Here is a 21,747-nt window from a genome sequence, read left to right as displayed (position 1 = left end):
GAGCATACGAGTAACTTCAACCAACTCTGCATTTAAACCTTTTAGCGACCAGTTATTTTCACTCTGCACCTTCTACATGTCCATCAACAGCACTTTGAGTTCCTGACCCCCCCAAAAAAACTGCCTGTGGGGTCGAGTGTGATGGTGAAGGGTTGATTACATCCGTGTGACAGGCGTGTGATGGAAACCCTGCCGTTCACGGGCCGGCCGGAGCTTCCCGAGAGCCTCCAAAAGATCATTTCTGTTGCCAAAATGATGGGCGTTCCACAGAAAGTGTGTTCCAGATATCAATATATTAAGTACGTAGCAGAAGATGGCCTGAAATGTAGGTATTTGGTTTTCAACTGCAATAATAATATCGTACTTGGCTGTGCGTTGGTACCAGTCTAGTTTTTTTTGGAGTGTAGAAAGATGAACATACAAGTAAAGAGAAAACAGAAAGGCTACTAGTAATTTGGTGATATCAAAGGGTTTGTGTGGAAAAAATCAATTAAATCTACATTTTGTGACATCATTTGTAGTATTTGCATAATAGAAACCGTTATGGACCGGAGGTTTGTTTTTTTTGTCCACAGAAGTTACTGATTGGGCCAAAAACTGGACCAGGAGATAATCTAGCTAGCCGTTGGCTACAATGGGGAGGTTAAAGCTGCAGAAACCTGGTCCTGAAACCTGACCTTCTGCCTCGACCGGCCGGGGTATAAAAACAGAGATCGAGAAAGTGTCAGCGTGATGCAGTCTGAGGTAGAGGATTGAGAGGGACGGCAGAAACAATCTCATATTCGTAATTTTATAGTTCCGCTTATTAACACGGCTAATATCCGTCTCCTTTCTGTGAATTAATTCTTCACATTTCAATGACTTTTAAACATCCACACCTCTTCAACTCAGGAAAACTAGCCAAGAAACGGCTTCACATAGCCATTGAGCCATTGGGGGCTGCACTCGTAATTAAAACGACGCTAAAAAGTGAAGTTAATAAATAAGATATTTTAAAAATAGCATTACCTCCAGCGGCTTACATAACAGTTATGTTATGGGATAAATGATAGACGAGTTGGTCTCGCGGTATTATCGCGGCATCCGTTGTTTGGACGATCGCCGGTACCTCGAACCGTGTCCGTCATGGTTGTCGGCCGTCCTCAGGTCATGTAGGCGTCCCATTCCGCCCGGATCGGTCGATCTGAAGCGAAGAGCCTCCAAGGCGAGAGGCGGAACGTCTCCGGAAACCATCCGGGGTCCACTCGCCGTGACGAGATTGGACACGAGTACCCTTGAATAACGCTCGCCGCCTCGGCCGACGCATGTTTCGCATCGGCTCTGAGGGAAGAAGGCCACGTTCTCACGTAACATCCAGTCGTATGGATATCTTCACTTTATTGAGCAATAAAAAATATACACAAGGAAAATATCACTTTCAATTTTTTTTTTTTTTTTTTCCCCCCTTTCGTCTCGTACTTCCATCTCAAAATCGGATTTAATTTCGTCCCGACAAACGGCCTGTGATCCAAAGTGATAAAAAAAAAAATAAAATAAAATGGAAAAGAAAAGAAAGCTGTCGCTTTTTTAAGTTCGACGGTGAGAGTTTGAAACGTCGCAGCGCTTTTTCAATGTTTATATTCACGGGAAAAAAAAAAAAAAAAAAAAAAAAAAAATTCAATCGGATTTGGTTTTTAAACAAGACAAACACTAAGTCGTTACATTGGAGTCTGCCTCTGCGTAGAGTTCTGCCAGTTTCTGGAACTGGGGCCCCCAGTCGTCCAGGTAGTTGTAATCCTGCTCCGAATGCGTCCCCATAGAGTCCAACGGGCTGATGGTCCCCGTGGGCGAGCTCTGGCCCTCGTAGGCGTAGGTCTGCAGGGAGTCGTACGGCGGCACGCTGGTGTCCATGTCGGCCTCCGCCAGTCTCTGCTTGATGAACTCGTGCACGTCCACGTCGTCCAGTTCTACCGACGGGCTGCGGTGGTTGCGGGCGGGTCGGCACAGCCGCCTCGCCTCCGGACGGACGTCCCGGCGGAACTTGAGCTCCTCGGCGGCGGCGGGGTTACGCAGGGCGATGATGTCGAAGGCCTCCGTGTCCTCCTCGCCTCCGCCCTCGTCGTCGTAGGTGACCACGTTCTCGCGTACGTCCTCCTCGGAGATGATGAGCGGCTCCTTCTTGCTTCGTCTCAGAGTGATGAAGAGAACCACGATGGCTGCCGGGGGGGAAAAAAAAAGTTAGCGATCTGCCGCGTGAACAATAGCGTTCATTCATTCATTGAGGAAGGGGTTGTGCTATCACAAAGCTACGTAGCGTGCAGAATCATAAAACCATTCACCCTTTCATTCACGTGTCACACGACAATCTTAAGAACATAACTGATTTTCACACCTTTACACGGGCCGTTAAAAAATTGGATTCTGGAGCACCAAACATGCTAACGCTAACAATGCCAGACAGGTATTTTGCCCCCAGATGACAATATCACAACAATATCACAACAATAGCACTTTCAATTTCCAAAAGACATATTTTATTGCCTGTTTATATATTGTATCCTATCTGAATATTTTATATATATTGTCTATTTTATACAGTTTTATATTTGTATTGTACAGGACTTCAGATGGAAATTAGCTATGAGCTACAATCTGGTACAAACATCTCTGCCTCTGGGCTTAATGTATTTGTACACTGTTTGTACACAGAAATATTCAGGCGTCCACAGGTTCACTCATCTTCCACTCCCTCATTCCCACCTCATCGATTGATTGATTCATTGATTCATTCATTCATTCATTCATTTATTCACACAACATGTAGTCATGCAAAAATCCACTCATTCATTCATCACCATGTCACATGAAAACATGAAACCATTCACTCCCTCATTTGCGCGTCATAGGGATTCACTCATCCATTTACTCATGATGTAGTCATGGAAACCATATTCACACGTCACGCAGACACGTCCAAACCTTCACTCTCTCATTCACCTCATATGGAGACTCCTATCCGTTCAGTCTTATTTGCACAGATGGATTCATTCATTCATCTATGCATTCATTCACTGAGTGGGGGGGCGAGAGTTGGGATTTGCCAACCAATCGCAAAGCTATATATAGCGTATAGAATCATAAAACCATTCACCCCCTCATTTCTACATCATAGAGATTCATTCATTCATTCACAAAACATGTAGTCATGCAAAAATGCACTCCCTCGTGTATTCATTCACTCACGTTCACTCCCTTATTTTTGCCAACCAATCGCAAAGCTACATAGCGGATGGAACTATAAAACATTCACCCTCTCATTCACACGTCACATAGACGAACAACCATTCATTCATTCATTCATTCATATGTCAGTCATAAACATATTAACTGCCTTGTTCCCACGTCAAAGAAATCAATTTATTCACGCGTTTTGTAGTCATGCAAAGATCCACTCCCTCATTCATTCATTCATTCATAGTCATGCTCGCGTTCACTCGCTCATTGCTAAGTCGCAAAGATGCATCTCTCATTAGCACGTCATACAGGTTTATTCACCTTTTACTCGTTCATTCATTCATTCATAGTTATACGCATGTTTTCTCTCATGGCTTGGTGATGTAGATGGACACTTCACTTCCTCACTCCCACATAGAGGTTCATTCATTCATTCATTCATTTATTCATTCATTCATTCATTCACACGTCACATCGAGACGTCCAAACCACTTCTCTCATTCATGTCACAAATTGATTGATTCATTCATTCATTGACACACGATGTGGAACCATGCAAGCATCCACTCCCTTTAGTCATCGTCATAGTCTCACACACACACACACACACACACACACACACTCTGTCATATAGAGACACCCAAATATTCACTCGTTCACACGTTATCATCTCATTCATTCACTCCGTATTTCACATGTCATACAGAGACATCCCAAAATTAACAATTGTAGGTTTTCCAATGAACGCCCTGCATGGTTTTGGTCTTCAGGAGGGACCTGAGCAGAACGTGGAGGCTTCGCAAAGAAAGGAATCCGAGCCGAGCCCTTCCTGCCGCGAGGCGACGGCTTTAACCGATGTTTCGCCGTGACGCCCGTAAAGACAATAACAAAAAGAAAAAAAGACAAGCAGCCAACCAAAAAGTACGAGCGTTAGAACACAGCGATTCCACTTCAAATGAGGAGAAAGATGAATACTGTCGGAAAACAAAAACAAAAAAAAAAAAAAAAAAGCCTTTCACGCAATCGAATTAACAAACCATAGAAAAACATCAGTACGGCTCATTGTGGTAACAATGCTCAGCCATGTTTTTTATGCTAATTCCAATCCTCGCGCGCCTTTTGTTATTTGTTAATTCATCGCTTCTGACAGACAAACATGTTGTGCGTCGTAAACAAACACTGATTTTATGTGCATATTTATCTGATTTTCTATCAGGACTGTAAAACTAGCCGAGCGTTGAGGAGCTGTAAATCAATAACACGCTTCAGCCGGCATTAGCTCGGCAGCGATGACGCCTTAAATGCAAGCTGTTGGGTTTATCACAACAGGCGCATTATCATCAGCATCATCCGCGGAGCGAATTTACCCCGATGTCAAGTAAAAAAAAAAAAAAAAAAAAGAAATTAAAAAAAAAAGGGATCGTCGGAAAGAAAGCTGAACCGGCATATGGAGTGGAATATCTTGTGCAATTATCTGTTAGCGCCTTGTGAGAAAAAGTAACGGGAAAGGGTTGACACGTCATTGTCTGGGATGTGTCATGACTCTGTTTATGTATTTATGAGAGTATTTTATTTTCTTCAATTTGGGAATTTTCGAACGATGACGTGCAACATCGTCCAACCGACTCCTTGATTCACGATAAAGACGGTAACTCGTAGCTCTTTCAAATTGCGCCGGTTGTTACATTTTTAAAGCAGCGCCTCTTAAAAATAGGAGGGTCATTATTTCATATTAGCCAAAAAAAAGATAATGGATCTTCGGCCGACAGAGAATTCCACTGTGACGGACGTGTTGTCAACCGCTTGGATAGCCAGAGCTGAAGTTTGATATAAACAATAGTTTCCTTCTAGTCATTTAATGTTTCCTCTTGAACAGGAAATTAAAAGTAAATAAGGAACATATTGGATTTTTTAACACAGTTTCCTAAATTTATAAGACGTCCTTCAAAATCCACTTGATTAAAAAAAAAAAAAAAAAACAGAAAAGAAAGCACAACTGAGAATTGGAGATGAAGTTTATTTACTTGCCAGCTCTGAGCAGCTGTAATTTGCCGCCAGTGTAAAACCTCACAGAGGTTTGTGTAAACAACCTGAGCGTCATTAAATATAAAACACTGACTCCGGGCGATTTTTTTTTTTTTTTTTTAATTAACTTACATTGCATCTCCTCGCACACAGTTTTTGTCCGAATCTCTATCTTTTAAAACATTCATTCGTTATCTAAAGCGCCCAACCTGGGCTTGCTAGAGCCAATCTTCACTGTGATTGGACGAGAGAGTCCAGGGCCCGCCTGTGATTGGCAGATCCTGGGTGACCAGGACTGGGCGACCAATCTTCATTTAACTTTCCGACGTTCTTTTTTGCTTATCAGACTGACAACAGCAGTCTGGACGCAATCTAAGTGACCATGACCTCATGACCTCCGCGACCTCCGTGACCTCATGACCTCCATGACCTCGTGACCTCTATGACCTCACCCAATCACACGAATCATTTTCTAACTCTCTTGTCTGTCTGTATCCTTGTTGTTGATAAGATGAGATATACTTTATTGGTCTCCATCGGGAAAATTTAATTGTAAAGTGCCGCAACTGTGACAATACCAATAAAAATAAATGTGAGTATGAAGATAAATAAAAGATTATTAAAAAATAGCACAAAACCTAGATGTCCATTTTCACCCTTGCATTTTTTTTTGTTGTTTATTTTTTTCTGTCCATTCTCTTGTCTGTTTTTATCCTTGTGGTTGTTTATTTTGCTGTCTATTTTTTTGTGGATTTGATAAAATAGATAAGATATAATTTATTGATCCCCATCGGGTAAATTCACATGTCAGAGCAGTGCAACCATAACAATATCAATAACAATAAATATGAGAATAAATATGAGTATGAATATAGAGATAGCAAAGATTGCAAAACACATGGATGTCTATTGTTTGTTTGCTTGTTTATTTTCACACTTGCTTTTTTTTGTTTTTTTTTCCGTTTTTTTTTTCTCAAGTTTGTATATTTTTATCCTTTTTGTTGTTTATTTTGCCGTCTATTTTTTGTGGAAAAGATAATATAAGACATACTTTATGGATCCCCATCGGGGAAATTATTTATTCACAGCAGTGAAACTAAGACAATACCAATAACAGTAAATGACTATGGATATAAATATCAATATGAGTAAATATAAATAAAACACAATTCAAAGATAGCAAAAGACATGGATATCTACAATTTGGTTATTTATTTATTTTGGTTGTTTCATTTTTGGTTTATTTTTATTTTCTTGCTGTTTTTTCCCTCCCCATTCTGTATATTTTTATTCTTGTTTTTTATTTTGGTTGGGATTTTTTTTTTTTTTTTTTTTTGCTTGGAAAAGATATGATAATAACCTAATTGATCCCCAGCGGGGAAATTCTTTTGTCACAGCAGCACAAATATGACGACATCAATAGCAATAAATACGAATATGAATATAAATAAAAGATGATTAATAGATGACAAAATACATAGATGTCTGTTCTTACCCTTTCACCCTTTTTTTTGTTTTTTTTTCCTTCTCTACATTCTGTTGCTTATTTTTATCCTTGTTGTTGTTGTTTATTTTGTTGTCTATTTTTTATGGATAAGATAAGATAAACTTTATTGATCCCCATCAGGGAATTTTTTTTTTTCTCATCAACACAACTATGATGATATCAATAAGTGTTAAACTGCTGTGACAAAATAATTTCCTTTATGCGGTATATCTTATCTTAACCATTCATGTGAGTATAAATATAAATAAGACAATTCAAAAATAGCAAAATACATGATGTCTATTCGGTTGTACAGTTATAGTATCAATAAATGTGAATATAAATGTAAATAGAGAGAAAGTTAGAAGACAAAATATTGAGACTTTAAGACACCTTATAGCCTTGACTTGTTACTTAGACACTTTATAGTTTTATTTGTATTTCTTATTCTCATCCCTTTTTTTTATACTGTTTATACAATTTCTTACTATTATTTATTATTGTTATGTTTTACTTGAAACTCTGGCACAGCAATTTCCTTCGGGATAAATAAAGTTGTTCTTATTCTTATTCTTAAAATACATCCACAAATAAATAGATAGCAGAGAGAATAACAACAACAAGGATAAGAAAGGACAACAAAATGGTATAAAAAAACAAAAAAAAAAACAAACAAATAATATCCTTTTCCTTTTTTATGTCATATATTTACATTTACATTCATATTTCTTGTTATTAATATTGTCATAGTTCTGGTGCTGTGACAAAAGAATTTCCCCGATGGAGGATCAATAAAGTATATCTTATGTTTTTGGGCAAAAATGCAAACTGCTGTGTCGGGATCGAACCGGCGACCCGCTTTCCCCGTTGTTTCAACATATTCTGCACAAACGTGGAGTCGCCAATCTGCCCGCCGCCGCCGCGGTACGTCGCATTGAACACTTCACTTCCTGCCTGCGTTCACGTTCCACGGAATAATGTCATTCGCCCGCCGCATTCTTGGCCCTGGAACGGTCCTCCGAGGCCGTTCCTTCGTCCGACAAGAGGGCAGTTGAGAGGAAAGCTGTTGTTCGAGACACAATGTATTGCACGGAAGAATTTTACCCCGTCTGCAAATACTTCACCTCTAGTGCAAGCTATCGGAGAAGTCCTACTTTCTGCGGGCGTTTAACCTAATAGCTGTTTGAGAAGATTAAGCGCTGAGACCGACACCCCTATTTGCAAGAGTGATAGATTGGAGCGATTAATGTGTAATTTAAAATAAAAGAAAAAAAAACAGCCATCTATCCATCTTCTCACATGCTTTAAAATCAAATAAAATGTAATTAAAATCGATATCAATTCATTTAATCAAAGTATGTGGTGTAGTGATTAGCACTTCACAGCAAGGAGGTCCCTGGTTGGTTTCCTCCAGGAGGGCCTTTCTGTGTGGGCTTCCTCCAGGTTCTCCAGGTTCCTCCCACAGTCCAAACACAGGAGGTTCATCGGAGACCCCAAAGTACCCAGATGTGTGAATGTGAGGCTTGCGTTTATAGGTTGAACCCCACTTCTCGACCAATGATCCGACCCTGAACTAACCCTGTATGATCTACAAACTGTGACAGTGGCCAAAAGACGGGAGGCGGAGCTGGAGGTCGCAGAGATGAAGATGTTGAAGGTTCTCCTTGGGAGCGACCAGGATGGAGAGGATCAGGAAGGAGTCCATCAGAGGGACGGCACATGTGAGAAGTTTTGGAGAGAAGGTCAGAGATAGTTGGGTCATGTACAGTGGAAGGAAAGTCAATATATCAGTGGACAGATGCTGGAATTGGAGGAAGACCAAAGAGAAGACGTAGTGAGAGAGGATATGACGGTAGATGGTGTGAGAGAGGAGGATCCAGAGAAGAGGGTTAGATAGAGAAGGTTGATTCACTGTGGCAACCTCTGAAGGGGAACGCCAAAAAGAAAGGAGGAGTTTGTCACGGAGGTGCAAGACTTGTATGACTGAGAAAAAGTGACGACTGAGATGATTTGGACTCCTCTGCTCATGTCAAAACCCTGAAGAAGATGCAGGTAGAGTTTTGGAAGGTGGAGCTGCCGGGCAGAACCTCTAGAGGAAGACCAATGAGAAGATTGTTGGGCGCCATGAGAGTGGAGGATAGAGAGAATAGGGTTTGAGAGAGAAGGTTGATTCATCAAGATGTCGCATGTGTCTAAGATGGTTGGATCATGTACCGGACATTACAGACATTACTCATCATCTGCGAGTCCTTCGAAGTGGGAAGTTTAAAAAGTTTTCTGAATGGTTTGCAGGGGAAAAAATAAAGATTGAAAAAAAAAAAATGAATATATTTGTAGACGGATGCTGGAATTGGAGTTCTAGATCAGTGTTTCCAAACCACTGTGCCGCAGCACATTAGTGCCGTGAGAGATCATCAGGTGTGCTGTGGAAAAATGTCCACTTTCACCTGATTGGTCCGAAAATGATTTATCCAACGCAAATATTGTGTCTTCCTATGTCTATGTGGGCAGCGTGTCCATTCCATGGCGACGGGTAGTGAATTAACCTGTGCATCTGTGTATCAGAGTGATTAGCGACGCTTTGCGTGCTACATTTTTGAAATAAAGAGTACAGTAATTTCCGGACTATTGGGCGCACCTCAGTATGAGCCGCACCCGCTAGCCGGTCGCTATCTCGGACTTCCTCCTGCACACTAAAACTGTCAAAGTCGCCTTCTTCGGTGTCGGAGTTGAACGGACTCAGAGTTTCCCGGTCATTTCATCGGTCCGATGTGACGAGGATAAACGTTTTAGCGGCGTGAAGCTTGTTAGCGTCCCCCACCCAAAAAAGTCCATATATTAGCCGCATCGTTGTTTATGTGAAAAAAGTCCCGGCTCATCGTCCGGAAATGACGGTACTTGTATCTGTGTAAACAAACAGGCAGCATTGTTGAAAACTACCAAGATGAGTGAGAAAGCAGTGAAAGCTATAAAGTTGCTGAACTCGTCTCTAAATCCAAACAGCAAAACATTAATACTACCTGCCGGCAAAATCATTGGAGAAGAAATGCTCGGCTCTGGCGTTGATAAAGAAATAGCCAGTTCTCTCAAATAATACCATTTTCAGACATATTGATGACATGTCTTCAGACATTGAAAAAAGTGTTCTGGAAAAGTTGCACATCAGTGGGAAATTTGCATTGCAACTTGACGAATCTACAGATATTAGATATATTAGATTTCACACTAAGTAAATTGAGACTGCGGTTTCATTCTAATTCGTTAAAATAATGTTTTGGACATATTTACTTGGTGGTGTGCCGTGTGATTTTTCTAATGTAAAATATGTGTCGTGGCTCAAAAAAGGTTGGGAAACACTGTTCTAGAGGAAGACCAAAGAGAAGATTGATGGACATTGAGGAGTTGGTTGGTGTAAGAGAGGAGAATACAGAGAATCGGGTTAGATGGAGAGCAGGTTGATTCGCTGTGGCAGCCCCTGAAGGGAAAAACCAAAAGGAAAGGAGGAATTTGTCACTGGGGTGCAGGACATGTATGCCTGAGCAAAGTGACGACTCATGTCCAAATCATGATTAAGATCTGGGTAGAAAGTTGTGGAAGGTGGAGCTGCCAGGCAGGAGGTCTAGAGGAAGACCAAAGAGAAGATTGTTGGACGTCATGAGAGAGGAGGATACAGATCAAAGGGTTAGATGGAGCAGGTTGAAAAATGCGAATAAGGCGGGACTTTGTCGACCTTTTACGCACCCCATTTCAAAATATTAAGCCGTGAAAAGCTGGATGTCGTGAAGATGAAGATGTTGAGTTTGTTTTTGGGAGCGACCAGGATGGATAGGATCATGAAGGAGTCCATCAGAGGGACGAAACATGTTCGATGTTTTGGAGAGAAGGTCAGAAAAGCCAGACTGAGGAGGGAAACTGAATTAAAAGCGCAGTAGGAAGTTTTTTCAATGGTGACATGTTGTGATGAAATGCAGATGAATGTCTGAGGAGCTCACGGGATGCAGAAGCTCATCCAACTGTCGTATGATGGTAAACTTCTGAATAGTGTTGAATATCATCCTGTAAATGATTAGCAAAAGCCTTTTTTTTTAATTTTTTGAGAGCAGTTAGACCCTCTTGGCACTCATGGTACACCAGTGGCGTCAATATTGGCTCGCAAGAGCACAGCGAACGTTTCAACACAATGTCAAACGCATGTTGGACACACTGTCGAGGTTCTCTTTGGGAGCCACCTCCATGCGGCCCTGTTCATCACAGGGCCGCATTTACGGACATACAAGTATTGCACCCTACATTCTGGGCAAACAATAGAGAGGCTCCATACAGAAAAGCCTCAGCTCGGAATCATGCCAGTTGCTGTGATGCTAATCCATGCTATGGATCCTGAAATGACTGCTGCTTGTTTTTAAACCGTGTTATACGTATTTTGGCTTCAGTGTAGACAAAGATTGATGATAAAGAATGAGATTCCGAAGGTTCTCCGTTCGCATGTCGTGAACAGTGTAGTAACATGAGCAGCAGCACTGTTGGCTAATCACTGACTGACAGTTAGCCGGTAGGCACAGACAGAAAGAGAAGATGAACTTGGGACATCTGGTGGATGGGCTGCTCTCCAAATGGAAAAGCCGCCGTTATGGAGGCGCCGGCAAACTCAAAGCCTGCTGACGGATGCTGCCCGGGCGAGGGCCGGACCGGAATCCGAAATATATTTGGAGTGCGACCAGATTTGCTGAAAATGGCAGCTAAAAAATGTAACTCTGGCCCTCGTCTAAACGCTTGTTACTGTTTAAACAAACATAAAATATATTCCCCAAGACCCCCAACCCTTTCTCTTCGCCTGAGCTTCCTGCCTCGTCATCCTGATTAGATTCAACCCTCGTCTCTCACTTCAGAACCCAAACAGTTGATGGTCTTTTGTTCATCTCAGCCCGAAGGCACCGTCCCTGCCGGGTTGCGAGTACGCATAACCTTCATCCGACAACGTCGAAGGACGATCGCTGCCGAGAGACAGACAAACAGCAGGGTAGCATCTCGCCGTTGGAGGGGGGCGATGGTGACTTGTATGCTCGATGCGAAACGGCGTCCGCCTGCGCGCTACCAAAGCTTGCAAACCTGACGGGAAACGTTAGCTTAAAAAAAACGGAATTGGTTTTCTGACCGCTTTGGTCCGATCGGATTTTCGGATCTGCGCCATCTGCGCCGTCGCTTTCAGACCATCTTCGCTAACTCCGTCGAATTCTTCTCACTACCAGTCGGTTCTACCTCCTCTCTGACTCACACTGACCTTGCAATCTCTAGTTCCCTCTCTTCTCCGCTGTCTTTGTCCTCACCCTCTCCTTTTTAGTCACCTCTCATAGTCACACACCGTCCTCCTTTTTCCAATGCCTTTTCTATCTTTTTTATCCCTCCGACCTTTGCCCTCTCCCACTCTCTCCGCACTCATTTTGAATTCTCTCCGCGTCCTTGTGTACCTTTTTCATCCCCCCTGCACTCGTCAAACCCTCGCAAACCTTTCTACTCCCGTCTATCTCCTTTACCGACGCCTTCCGGCATCTTCCCGTCGGGATCCTCACCCAGCAGGATGATGATGCAGACCAGGATGGCGATCAGAGCTCCTGTGCTGAGACCCGCCGATGACAGGAAGGCCTCGCCCTGGCAGATCCGTGTCCTGCCGTGACGCTGGCATGGACAAACCCGAAGGGTCAAGGTGCTGGTTCCGCTCAGCGACGGCTCCCCGCTGTCCCAAACCACGATGGGCAGCTCGTACAGCTCCTGGGTCAGGTGGTTGAAGCGCCGCCGTCTGGCGATGATATTGGCGGTGCTGTCTGTAATTAAAATAACATAAGATGTTAGGAGGTGATTTTATTGGTCCAGCACTTGGGGGGACGCTGGTGTTGCATCAGTGAAAGGAACAGTGGAGGACAAACACTATTTACAAAGTTTTACCCATGTAATTTACATAGAACAGTAATAAAAATAATAGCACGATAATAAAAAAATATAAAAAATACAGCAGTATAACAATGAGTGGTGGGAAAAGTTCGGAAGTGACAAATAAATATTAATAATAATAATATTTAAAAACTGCTCATTCATGAAGTCAATGTAATCCAGCATATAAGTTACATGTAATAAAATAAAATAATAATGCAACAGTAATAAGATAATCATACAGTATTGCAAATATTGCACAAGCTAGTGCATATGAGTGGGGGAGAGTTGGAAAGCAAAAAGTAATGATGATGATAAAATAATAAAGTAATGGTGCAATAATAATAATAAAAATACAAAAAAATTAAAATTGCGCATAGAAGTGTATGTGAATTGGGAAAGTCGGAAAGTGTGAAAGAAAAAATAAATAATAATGATAATAATAATAATGCTTAAAAACTGCTCATTCATGAAGTCAAAATAACTGTACAATATTACAAATATTGCATAAAAAAGTTTTACTGGGTTGGGAAAGTTGGAAAGTAAAAAATAATGATGATGATAATAATAACGTTTAAAAACTGCTCATTCATGAAGTCAGTGTAATCCAGCATTTAATTTACATGTAATAAAATAAAATAATAGTGCAACGGTAATAAAATAATCGTACAATATTTGCAAATACTGCACAAGCTAGTTCTTATGAGTGGGAAGAGTTGGAAAGCGAAAAATAATGATGATGATAAAATAAAAAGGTAATAGGACAATAATAATAATAAAAATACAATAGAACAAATATTGCACAAAGTAGTGTAAGTTAGTGGGGGAAGTCGGAAAGTTAAAAGAAAATAATAATAATAATAATGCCTAAAAATTGCTCATTCATGAAGTCAAAATAACCGTACAATATTACAAATTTTGCATAAAAAAGTTTTTTTCTGGGTGGGGAAAGTTTGAAAGTAAAAAATAATGATGATGATAATAATAATATTTAAAAACTGCTCATTCATGAAGTCAGTGAAATCCAGCATTTAATTTACATGTAATAAAATATAAGTAAAGCGGTAATAAAATAATCATACAATATTGCAAATATTGCGCAAACTAGTTCATCTGAGTGGGGGAAAGGTGGAGAGCAAAAAATAATGATGATGATAAAATAATAAAGTAATAATAGAATAATAATAATAAAAATACAAAAAAAAAATAAAATTGCACATAGTAGTGTATGTGAATTGGGAAAGTCGGAAAGTTTGAAAGAAAAAAAAATGATAATAATAATAATAATAATAATAATAATTCTTGAAAGCTGCTCATTCATGAAGTCAATGTGATCCAGTATGAAATTCCAGTATATAATTTACATGTAATAAAATAAAATAATTGCACAACAGTAATAAAATAGACGTACAATATTACAAATATTGCATTAAAAAAAAAGATTTTTCTGGGTGGGGAAAGTTGGAAATTAAAAAAATAATGATGATAAAAATGTAGGGCTTTGCATTAAATCATAAAATCATTTTCACGGAGCCACATCAATGTAACAAATTAAAATTAAAATAAAATTGAAAAAAAATGAAAACATGACAGCATGAATGAATAAAATAAATGAATATAAAAATATTCCCTTTGAAGGATTAGATATGATATAAATGTACACATAAATGTAGTACAAATAATTGAGTCAGAATGAAAAAAACTTTACTGATCCCAAGGCGGGAAATCGCTTTTCGCTGAAAAAGTCGAGTGTGAAAGAATCAAAATAGATCTACATAAAAATAAATAATAAGAATAAAAAAAATGAAAAGAACAGTAAAGATTGAAATAAAGAATTAAAAACAAATTAAATGAATTAAAGGGATATAAAATATATGTGTCAAACATGGACAAATACATGGAGTTGATTACATGTAATAATGTTATAATGTATAATGTATAAGTAGGGATTGTTGTACAGTAAAACCATTATTGCACATATGGAGAATAATGCATTGCTTTGCATTGTAATGCATTTTTAAAAGTCTTAAAGGCGATTTTTTATCATCACGCAGCTTCAAACGCCGCTAGCTTTCGTTCCCAGGACTCGTGTTGTAAATAAATTAAGGGTCTTTGCAGAGAATTATTTGCACGATGATGATTTTTATGGCCGAGTCCAAACCGTTGCATTCAATAGAACGTCAAGAGTTCGGCTCCTTTCTCTGCTGTTTGTTTAAATCCAAATATCTGCAGCGAAGCGCCGCCGATGAATCGAGTTATTGCGGCTGCATTTCCGAAGCGCTGCCTGCACGTCGAACACCTCATAGAAACGTCCGGAATTCGCGCGGCGACGTTTCTGGTGCAGCTCTTACAGCGCTGTTCACTTCTACCTCATCTATTTTGACTTGTCACACCTTTATTTCCAGTAGATTAAGAGATATGTGCAGGAGAAAAGAAATGGAAGACCTGTGTATGTGTGTGTGTGTGTGTGTGTGTGTGTGGCAGCTTTCATTAGAGGCCTGGCGCTAAAGAAATTGCAACTGTGGAGTAAAGCATTTGTGCAGCACATTCATTGTCGTTTCCGCGGTCGCTGTGTCACAGACATCATCGGGGAGAAGTTCTTAGCGTTTCCATGGCGGCCGAGTCGGCCGAGCTCTCACCGTTTTTTTTTATTTATTTTTTTTACCCTTTTATTTTTTAACAACTGGACGTCGCCGAGGAGGCTTCCGCCGAAGCCGATCGCCCGCCTGTCCGTGGGACGGCGCCGCTCTTTAACCCGGCTGTGATAAAACCGATGAACTGTGGGATTTTAAGCAAGCAAATGATCTCTGCAGCCGTTGTGGGCCTGATTAATTAAGATCCGATGGAAAGAGCGCAAGCCGCTCTTTCTCTTCGCGACCCCTGATGTCGGACCGCTGTATATGTGCCGGCGGTTGGCTGAGAATAATTATGCAATTCACAGCAGCGCCACGGTCAAGACAGCGGTAATTTAATGAAGGTTAAAACTTTTTTTTTTTTTTTTTTAAGGCTGGGGAATATTGGAGGTTGCAATGAGTGCAAGCCTGAAATAACAAATCTATTTAGAGAAAATTAAAAAAAAAATGATATGAAAAAAATATAATGAATACGAATAAAAAATTGTAAATAAATATGTGAAGACAGCGGTAATTTGATGAAGGTTAAGGAATTTTTTTATTTTTTTTTTAAGCCTGAGGAATTTTGGAGTCTGCAATGAGTGCAAGCCTGAAATTATAAATCTATATAGAGAAAATAGAAAAATGATATGGAAAAAATATGATAAATAATAAAAAAAGTTAAATGATTATGTGAAGACAGCAGTAATTTGATGATGGTTAAGGCATTTTTTTTTAAGACTGGGTAATATTGGAGGCTACAATGAGTGCAAGCCTGAAATTTCAAATCTATTTAGCGAAAATTTAAAAAAAAAAAAATTATATGAAAAAAATATGATAAATACGAATAAAGAAAGGTAAATAAATATGTAACAACAGCAGTAATTTCATGAAGGTAAAGGATTTTTTTTTTCTTTTTTTTTTTAAGCCTGGGGAATTTTGGAGTCTGCAATGAGTGCAAGCCTGAAATTATAATTCTATTTAAAGAAAATAGAAAAATGATATGAAAAAAATATGATAAATAATAAAGAAAAAAAAAAAAAAGGTAAATAAATTTGTGAAGACAGTGGTAATTTAATGAAGGTTAAGGCTTTTGGTCTTTTTTTTTAAGCCTGGGGAATTTTGGAGTCTGCAATGAGTGCATCCTGAAATCACAAATCTATTTAGAGAAAATAGAAAAATGATCTGGAAAAAAATATGATAAATAATTAAAAAAAGGTAAATAAATATGTGTAGACAGTGGTGATTTAACGAAGGTTAAGGCTTTTTTTTTTTTTTTTTTTCTTAAGCCTGGGGAATTTCTGAGTCTGCAATGAGCACAAGCCTGAAATTACAAATCTATTTAGAGAAAATAAGAAAAATGATATGAAAAAAAATATGATAAATTGTAAAAAAGGAAAATAAATATAAATGTACACAAATAAATTAAAAACACCTTACATACATAGAATATAATAACAATAATAATAACCATGATAATAAAGGTGTTAAACAAACAAACAAACAAAAAGCCAAATGGTAATGAAATTAAATATAGTTGTCTGCTTGTGTGTGTGTGTGTGTGTGTGTGTGTGTGTGAGTTCTCAGATTCTCACAATAATTGATAAACTGCAGATGCGAGGTGTGAAAAGGAGCTCCTGGAAGGTCCTCCTTCCTCTGTACGCTGGGTTAGAAACGCTGCGTATTGCATATTGATCAGGGCACTTCCTGCAAGGGTGCATTGTTTTGCTAATTGGAGAGGTACAAATCTCAAAGCCCTTGCTTTGTTCATTAATTTTAGACATTTGTTTGGAGCTTAAAAACAACAGACCATTAACAACTTCACAATAAAAACCTTTTCCGCTCTTCCACCTTCATAAAACTGAAGATCTCCTCCATAATTCACAAAGACTGTAGTTTCTCCAGCTCCTCTGCAGCTCTGCAGCTGGGCTCATAACTGGGAACCCCTCAGAGAAGATAGCCTTCCTAGTAATGGTATCGTTTGTATTGTTAAATGTGTTATTATTATTAGCATTATTCAGAATCAGAATACTTTATTGATCACCCAAGGGGGGAAATTGCTTTTTGTTAAAAAACAGCTCCTGCTACAGAGTGTGGAAGAATCAAAATAGAAATGTATATCAAATAATAAAAATAAGCACTATAGATCTAATGAAAGCGATAAAAATGACATTAAAGGTATTTAAAATAATTGTGACATTTATGTGTATTTACAAATGCATACATATGATTACATGTAATAATTTTGTGTATAAGTAGAGGATGTTGTAGAGTAAATCATTTATTGCCCAGAAGACAATGAAAATATTGCACATACAGAGAAATTATGCACATGATGACTCCAACTGACACCAATTATTGTCATTATTATTATTATCATTATCATCATACTACAATTTGTATCACTATTATTATTATTAGTCATTGTTGTGGTAAAAGTAGTTGTGGTATTTTTAGTTATTTATTTATTGTTGATGTTGTTGTTGTTATTATTATTGTTACTATTTCTATTACCATCATCATCATTATTATTTTATTACTATTATTATTGTCATTCTTCTTCTTATTATTATTTTTATTATTATTAGCATTATTGTTGTTGTTGTTGTTAATATTATTATTAGTTGTAGTAGTTTATTAGTAGTAGTAGTATATAAGTGGTGTATTTATTATCATTGTTATTAGTAGTTTTAGCATTATATTATTAGTATTATTAGTACTGGTGGTAGCGATGGATCGGCTCCAGTCCGCCCATGACCCAGAATGCAGGATAAGCAGATTATATGATGAATGACTGAATAAATGAATTATTATCACAAAAAAAAAAACAAAAAAAACAAAAGTTCACACTCAGCAGTCTCCTTTGGTTTTTATCCTATTGCTTAAATTTGCTTTGCGTGTAAAATAAAAAAAATCGAACACGTGGGGTCATCACTTCCCGCTCAGGTCTGGCCTTGACGGCCTGAATAGACCCGACGGACGCCACCGAGGGGCTTTTAGAAAAATGAAAAAACCCATCCGAAGCATATGAAAAAAGTACGAGAATTTCTCTTATTTCCCAACAAAGGTTTATCAAATAAATAAAGGTTTATTAAAATGTTCACGTGACCGTCAGATTGCGATCCCACCGTGCAACAAAGCAGAAGTTCCCCGATCCTCCTTCCGAGCCCGGGATTAACCTGCAGAACCTGCAGAATCCACACCGGATGCTGAATATATCAACGCCTTGTCTAAAAAAATGCTGAATAAAGCAGTTTTTTTTTTTTCCCACCCCCAAAAAAAAAAAAAAAACACCTCCTCTATCTAACACCATCCCATCGCTGCTCCCAGCGCGGCGTCGGCGTCGGCGCCGTCTAGGAATAATTATGATGATGGACAGTTAGAATGACAACGTGCACTTCAAGCTTTATTAAGTCAGACTCACAGTAGCACCGTATCAGCAAGCAGATGGGTTGGGGGGGTGATAGAGTGAAATGTGAGATGCAAATAACAAGTGAGAGAGAGATGGGGAGTTGATAGATGAGAGGAGAAGCAAGTGGGTTGAATGAATGAAGTGTGTGTGTGTGTGTGTGTGTGCTTATGTTTACTCCGCGCCCGAGGACGAATAATAAATGCAAGGCTAAAGCGCAGAGTACACCCTTCCTGTGTTTACGTGGCAGCTGGGTTCGGCCCTTTCGCGAGGCCAGGTTGCTTCCAAACGCCACTTTGGTTTCCCGTTCAATCGAGCGTCGTGATTGGTCGCTGACGGCGAGCTCGAGAGGGCCGACGCCGTGGTTGGTCTGCGTCGTAACGGGACACTCGCACCAAGCTGGAGGTCATTGTACTTAAGACCTTCTCAAGATATTCTTATTCTCCCTCCTTCCTACTATTATCTATTACTGTTATGTTTTTGCTTGAAACTCTGGAAAAACAATTTCCTTCGGGATAAATACAGTTGTTCTCGTCTCATCTCTCTCATTGGAGATGTTTTAGGAGGCTTACTGGTGTTAGGAGGCATACAAGTCACTTTTAACAGTGACAAAACATACCCAACAACCAATAGATGAGCTCCGATAAAACCGGGAACAGGAAACCTGGTGGACAAACAATCCCCAGAGTGTTACTGGAGGCAGAGACGGTATTTGTCGGCGGTATGGCTGGACGGGAGCGGAGCTGTGGGCGGAAAAACCCGACTCGGACCTCCTTTCACCACCGAGTGGAGAAGGAGAAGAGATGGATTGAAAACGTAGAGGCTCTGCAGATACCCAAGGAAAACATCGCATGGGAGTCTTGTTGACTCATGTCCAAATTTTCTTGTCGCGGAAACCGGACTTGAATTTCTTCACTTGATGACGTTTCAGCCCAGAGGTTTCTTCAGTTCCAATGACCTGCAGGGAGTTTCCCGATAAAACCGCCAGGGTTTTGGGCGGTTCTAGGTTTTGGTGACTTGTTATGCCAATGTTACATCTCAACTCTTACATTCGAAGTGAAGAACCCTCTGAGATGAGGGCTGAAACATCACCCACCATAACCAGGGGTTAGTTTGGCGCAGGAGGTTAACGCGGTCATGCTCAGAACTAAACATTTCGGTTTTCGGTTCCTTCTCGCATGTCGAAGTCGACACCGAACCCCTCGCTGCTGGTGCTGTTCCTTAGCTTGCTTCTCCTCATGCAGATGCTGTGTTCAAATTTCACTGATGTCGTGCTCCATGTGCAACAAGAAGATTTCAACAAGAATTGTTGTCTTGTAAATTGTGACCTTGTAAGATTAAGTCTTTGTAAAATCTCAGTCTGAGACTTAAAACTTGTCTTTAGATGTAAGCAGGTGTGAGATGATGGTTTTCTAGGTCTTCTTAACCCTTCGCTGTTGACGGTACTCTTGTGCTTGCACCGAACTAAAGACAAGCGAGGTTGGTCACGTGACCCAAAAATGCTATTTTCTGCTCTTGACTGTGAGTAAATGAGTCATTATTTACTGAGCATGTATTTATGTTTTTTTCCACATATACTCCTCTTGGAAAAATTCCAGAGTCTCTTATTTAGTTAATTTATATTTGAGGATTTTGAATTTTAGGAGTTGTAGGTAATTTATAAGATTTAAAAAGAAAAAAAAAAATCCAAACATTTTCCTACGGCGGTGAGGTGCAGTCAGGGGAGGCAGGACAAGCTGTGCCTCACTTGACAACCTTGGAACGAATAAAAAAATCAAATGGAAAAAAATAATTAAATGGCTCTATTCAACAAATATTTCTACTATAAAAGATATTTTTCATTGAATTTCACCTGTTTTAGATTTTTCCTTTTTTTTAATTGAAAATAGCTGGATTGTCACATTTACCATTTAAATACTAAGATGAGCGGTGAGGCTGCCGACTGTTGAGCCTCAATGTAGATTACGCAGTGCTGGCTAACTGCAGGCATGCTCCGCACTAACACCGTAATGATGTCTCTATTTAAACATTTAAACACTTTTTCTACACAAACTACATACAACTCCAGTGTCAACACAACTGTAAGTGTGTTACTAGTTTCATGTGCGATCATAAAACGACTGCGAAGAGCCCCTAAATGAGGCACGCAGCTCTCCTGCCTCACGGTAGGGGAAGAAAGCCATTAAGTGCTTTCAAAAAGTGGATAAGCTACCATGTAGGGATTATGACGTCACAGCATCTCACTAACATATAAATAGCAAAAACGGTGGCCTCCTGTATGTATGTATGTATGTATGTATGTATATTGTATGTATATTATGTATGTATATTATATTTTATTGCATTTCTTATTCTCCTCCTTCCTACTATTATCTATTATTGTTATGTTTTACTTGAAACTCTGGCACAACAATTTCCTTCGGGATAAATAAAGCTGTCCTTATTCGTATTCTTATTTATCCATATGTATGTATGCATGAGTGAATGAATGGCTGCGTCTTTATGTCCACAAACGAATGAGAGAGTGAAAAGTTGCATCTTTCTGCAGTGCGAATGAAAGATTGAATAGTTTCCCGTCAGCTTGGATGCGCGAGAGCCTCCCCATATCGTGCGTATTTGCTTATTTGAATACAAAATGCGCCAAAATGTGCAGAAATCGGTCGTCTCGAAGGGCGGTTTCTGATATCGAACACCACTTTTGGATAGGTGTTTGTTTGTTTCCACAAAAACAAACAAGGATTTGGAAGTATCCAACCTCCATCAAGTCCAGAGCCGGCCTTCCGCGCTCCCCGAGCGGAGAACGAGACAAGTCACCCGTCTAGACAGCAGATGTTCGCAACTCCTGTGCAACACAACGCTCGGCGATCGCGTCCTCCCATTGATCGGACGGGAAGCAGCTGCTCCGTGAGCTGTTACATGTTCAATGTAGTCAAAGGAGACAGAAAGAGACGGATGAACCGCTCGGGCTGATGGAGCGAGGCTGCCGAGCGAAGGCCAGGAGGGGAAGGACGGGGAGGATCTTCTCCTACGCACATCAATTATCAATGGGAAGTGCTGATGTAATCCCATCTTCT

The 21,747-nt window shown here is 39.7% G+C and overlaps 1 protein-coding gene across 1 annotated transcript in view; it reads right to left on the bottom strand.

Moving 5' to 3' along the window:
- Window positions 1–1,355: 1,355 nt before the first annotated feature.
- LOC147231582 (cadherin-18) overlaps window positions 1,356–21,747 on the bottom strand; it is a 181,252-nt gene continuing 160,860 nt past the window's right edge. The window contains exons 11-12 of the mRNA XM_086150469.1: window positions 12,295–12,546; window positions 1,356–2,195 (exon numbers count right to left, since the gene is read on the bottom strand). Coding sequence (XP_086006595.1) covers window positions 1,690–2,195; window positions 12,295–12,546 — 758 coding nt within the window. The 3' untranslated portion in view covers window positions 1,356–1,689. The remainder of the gene's footprint in view (window positions 2,196–12,294; window positions 12,547–21,747) is intronic.

Source organism: Fistularia commersonii, chromosome 8 (genome assembly GCF_037954325.1).
Source record: "Fistularia commersonii isolate RoL2024-O1a breed Wild chromosome 8, RoL_Fcom_v1.0, whole genome shotgun sequence".
Classification (NCBI taxonomy): Eukaryota; Metazoa; Chordata; class Actinopteri; order Syngnathiformes; family Fistulariidae; genus Fistularia; species Fistularia commersonii.
The sequence above is the reverse complement of the archived record's forward strand: the minus strand, read 5'-3'. Positions and strand labels throughout refer to the sequence as shown.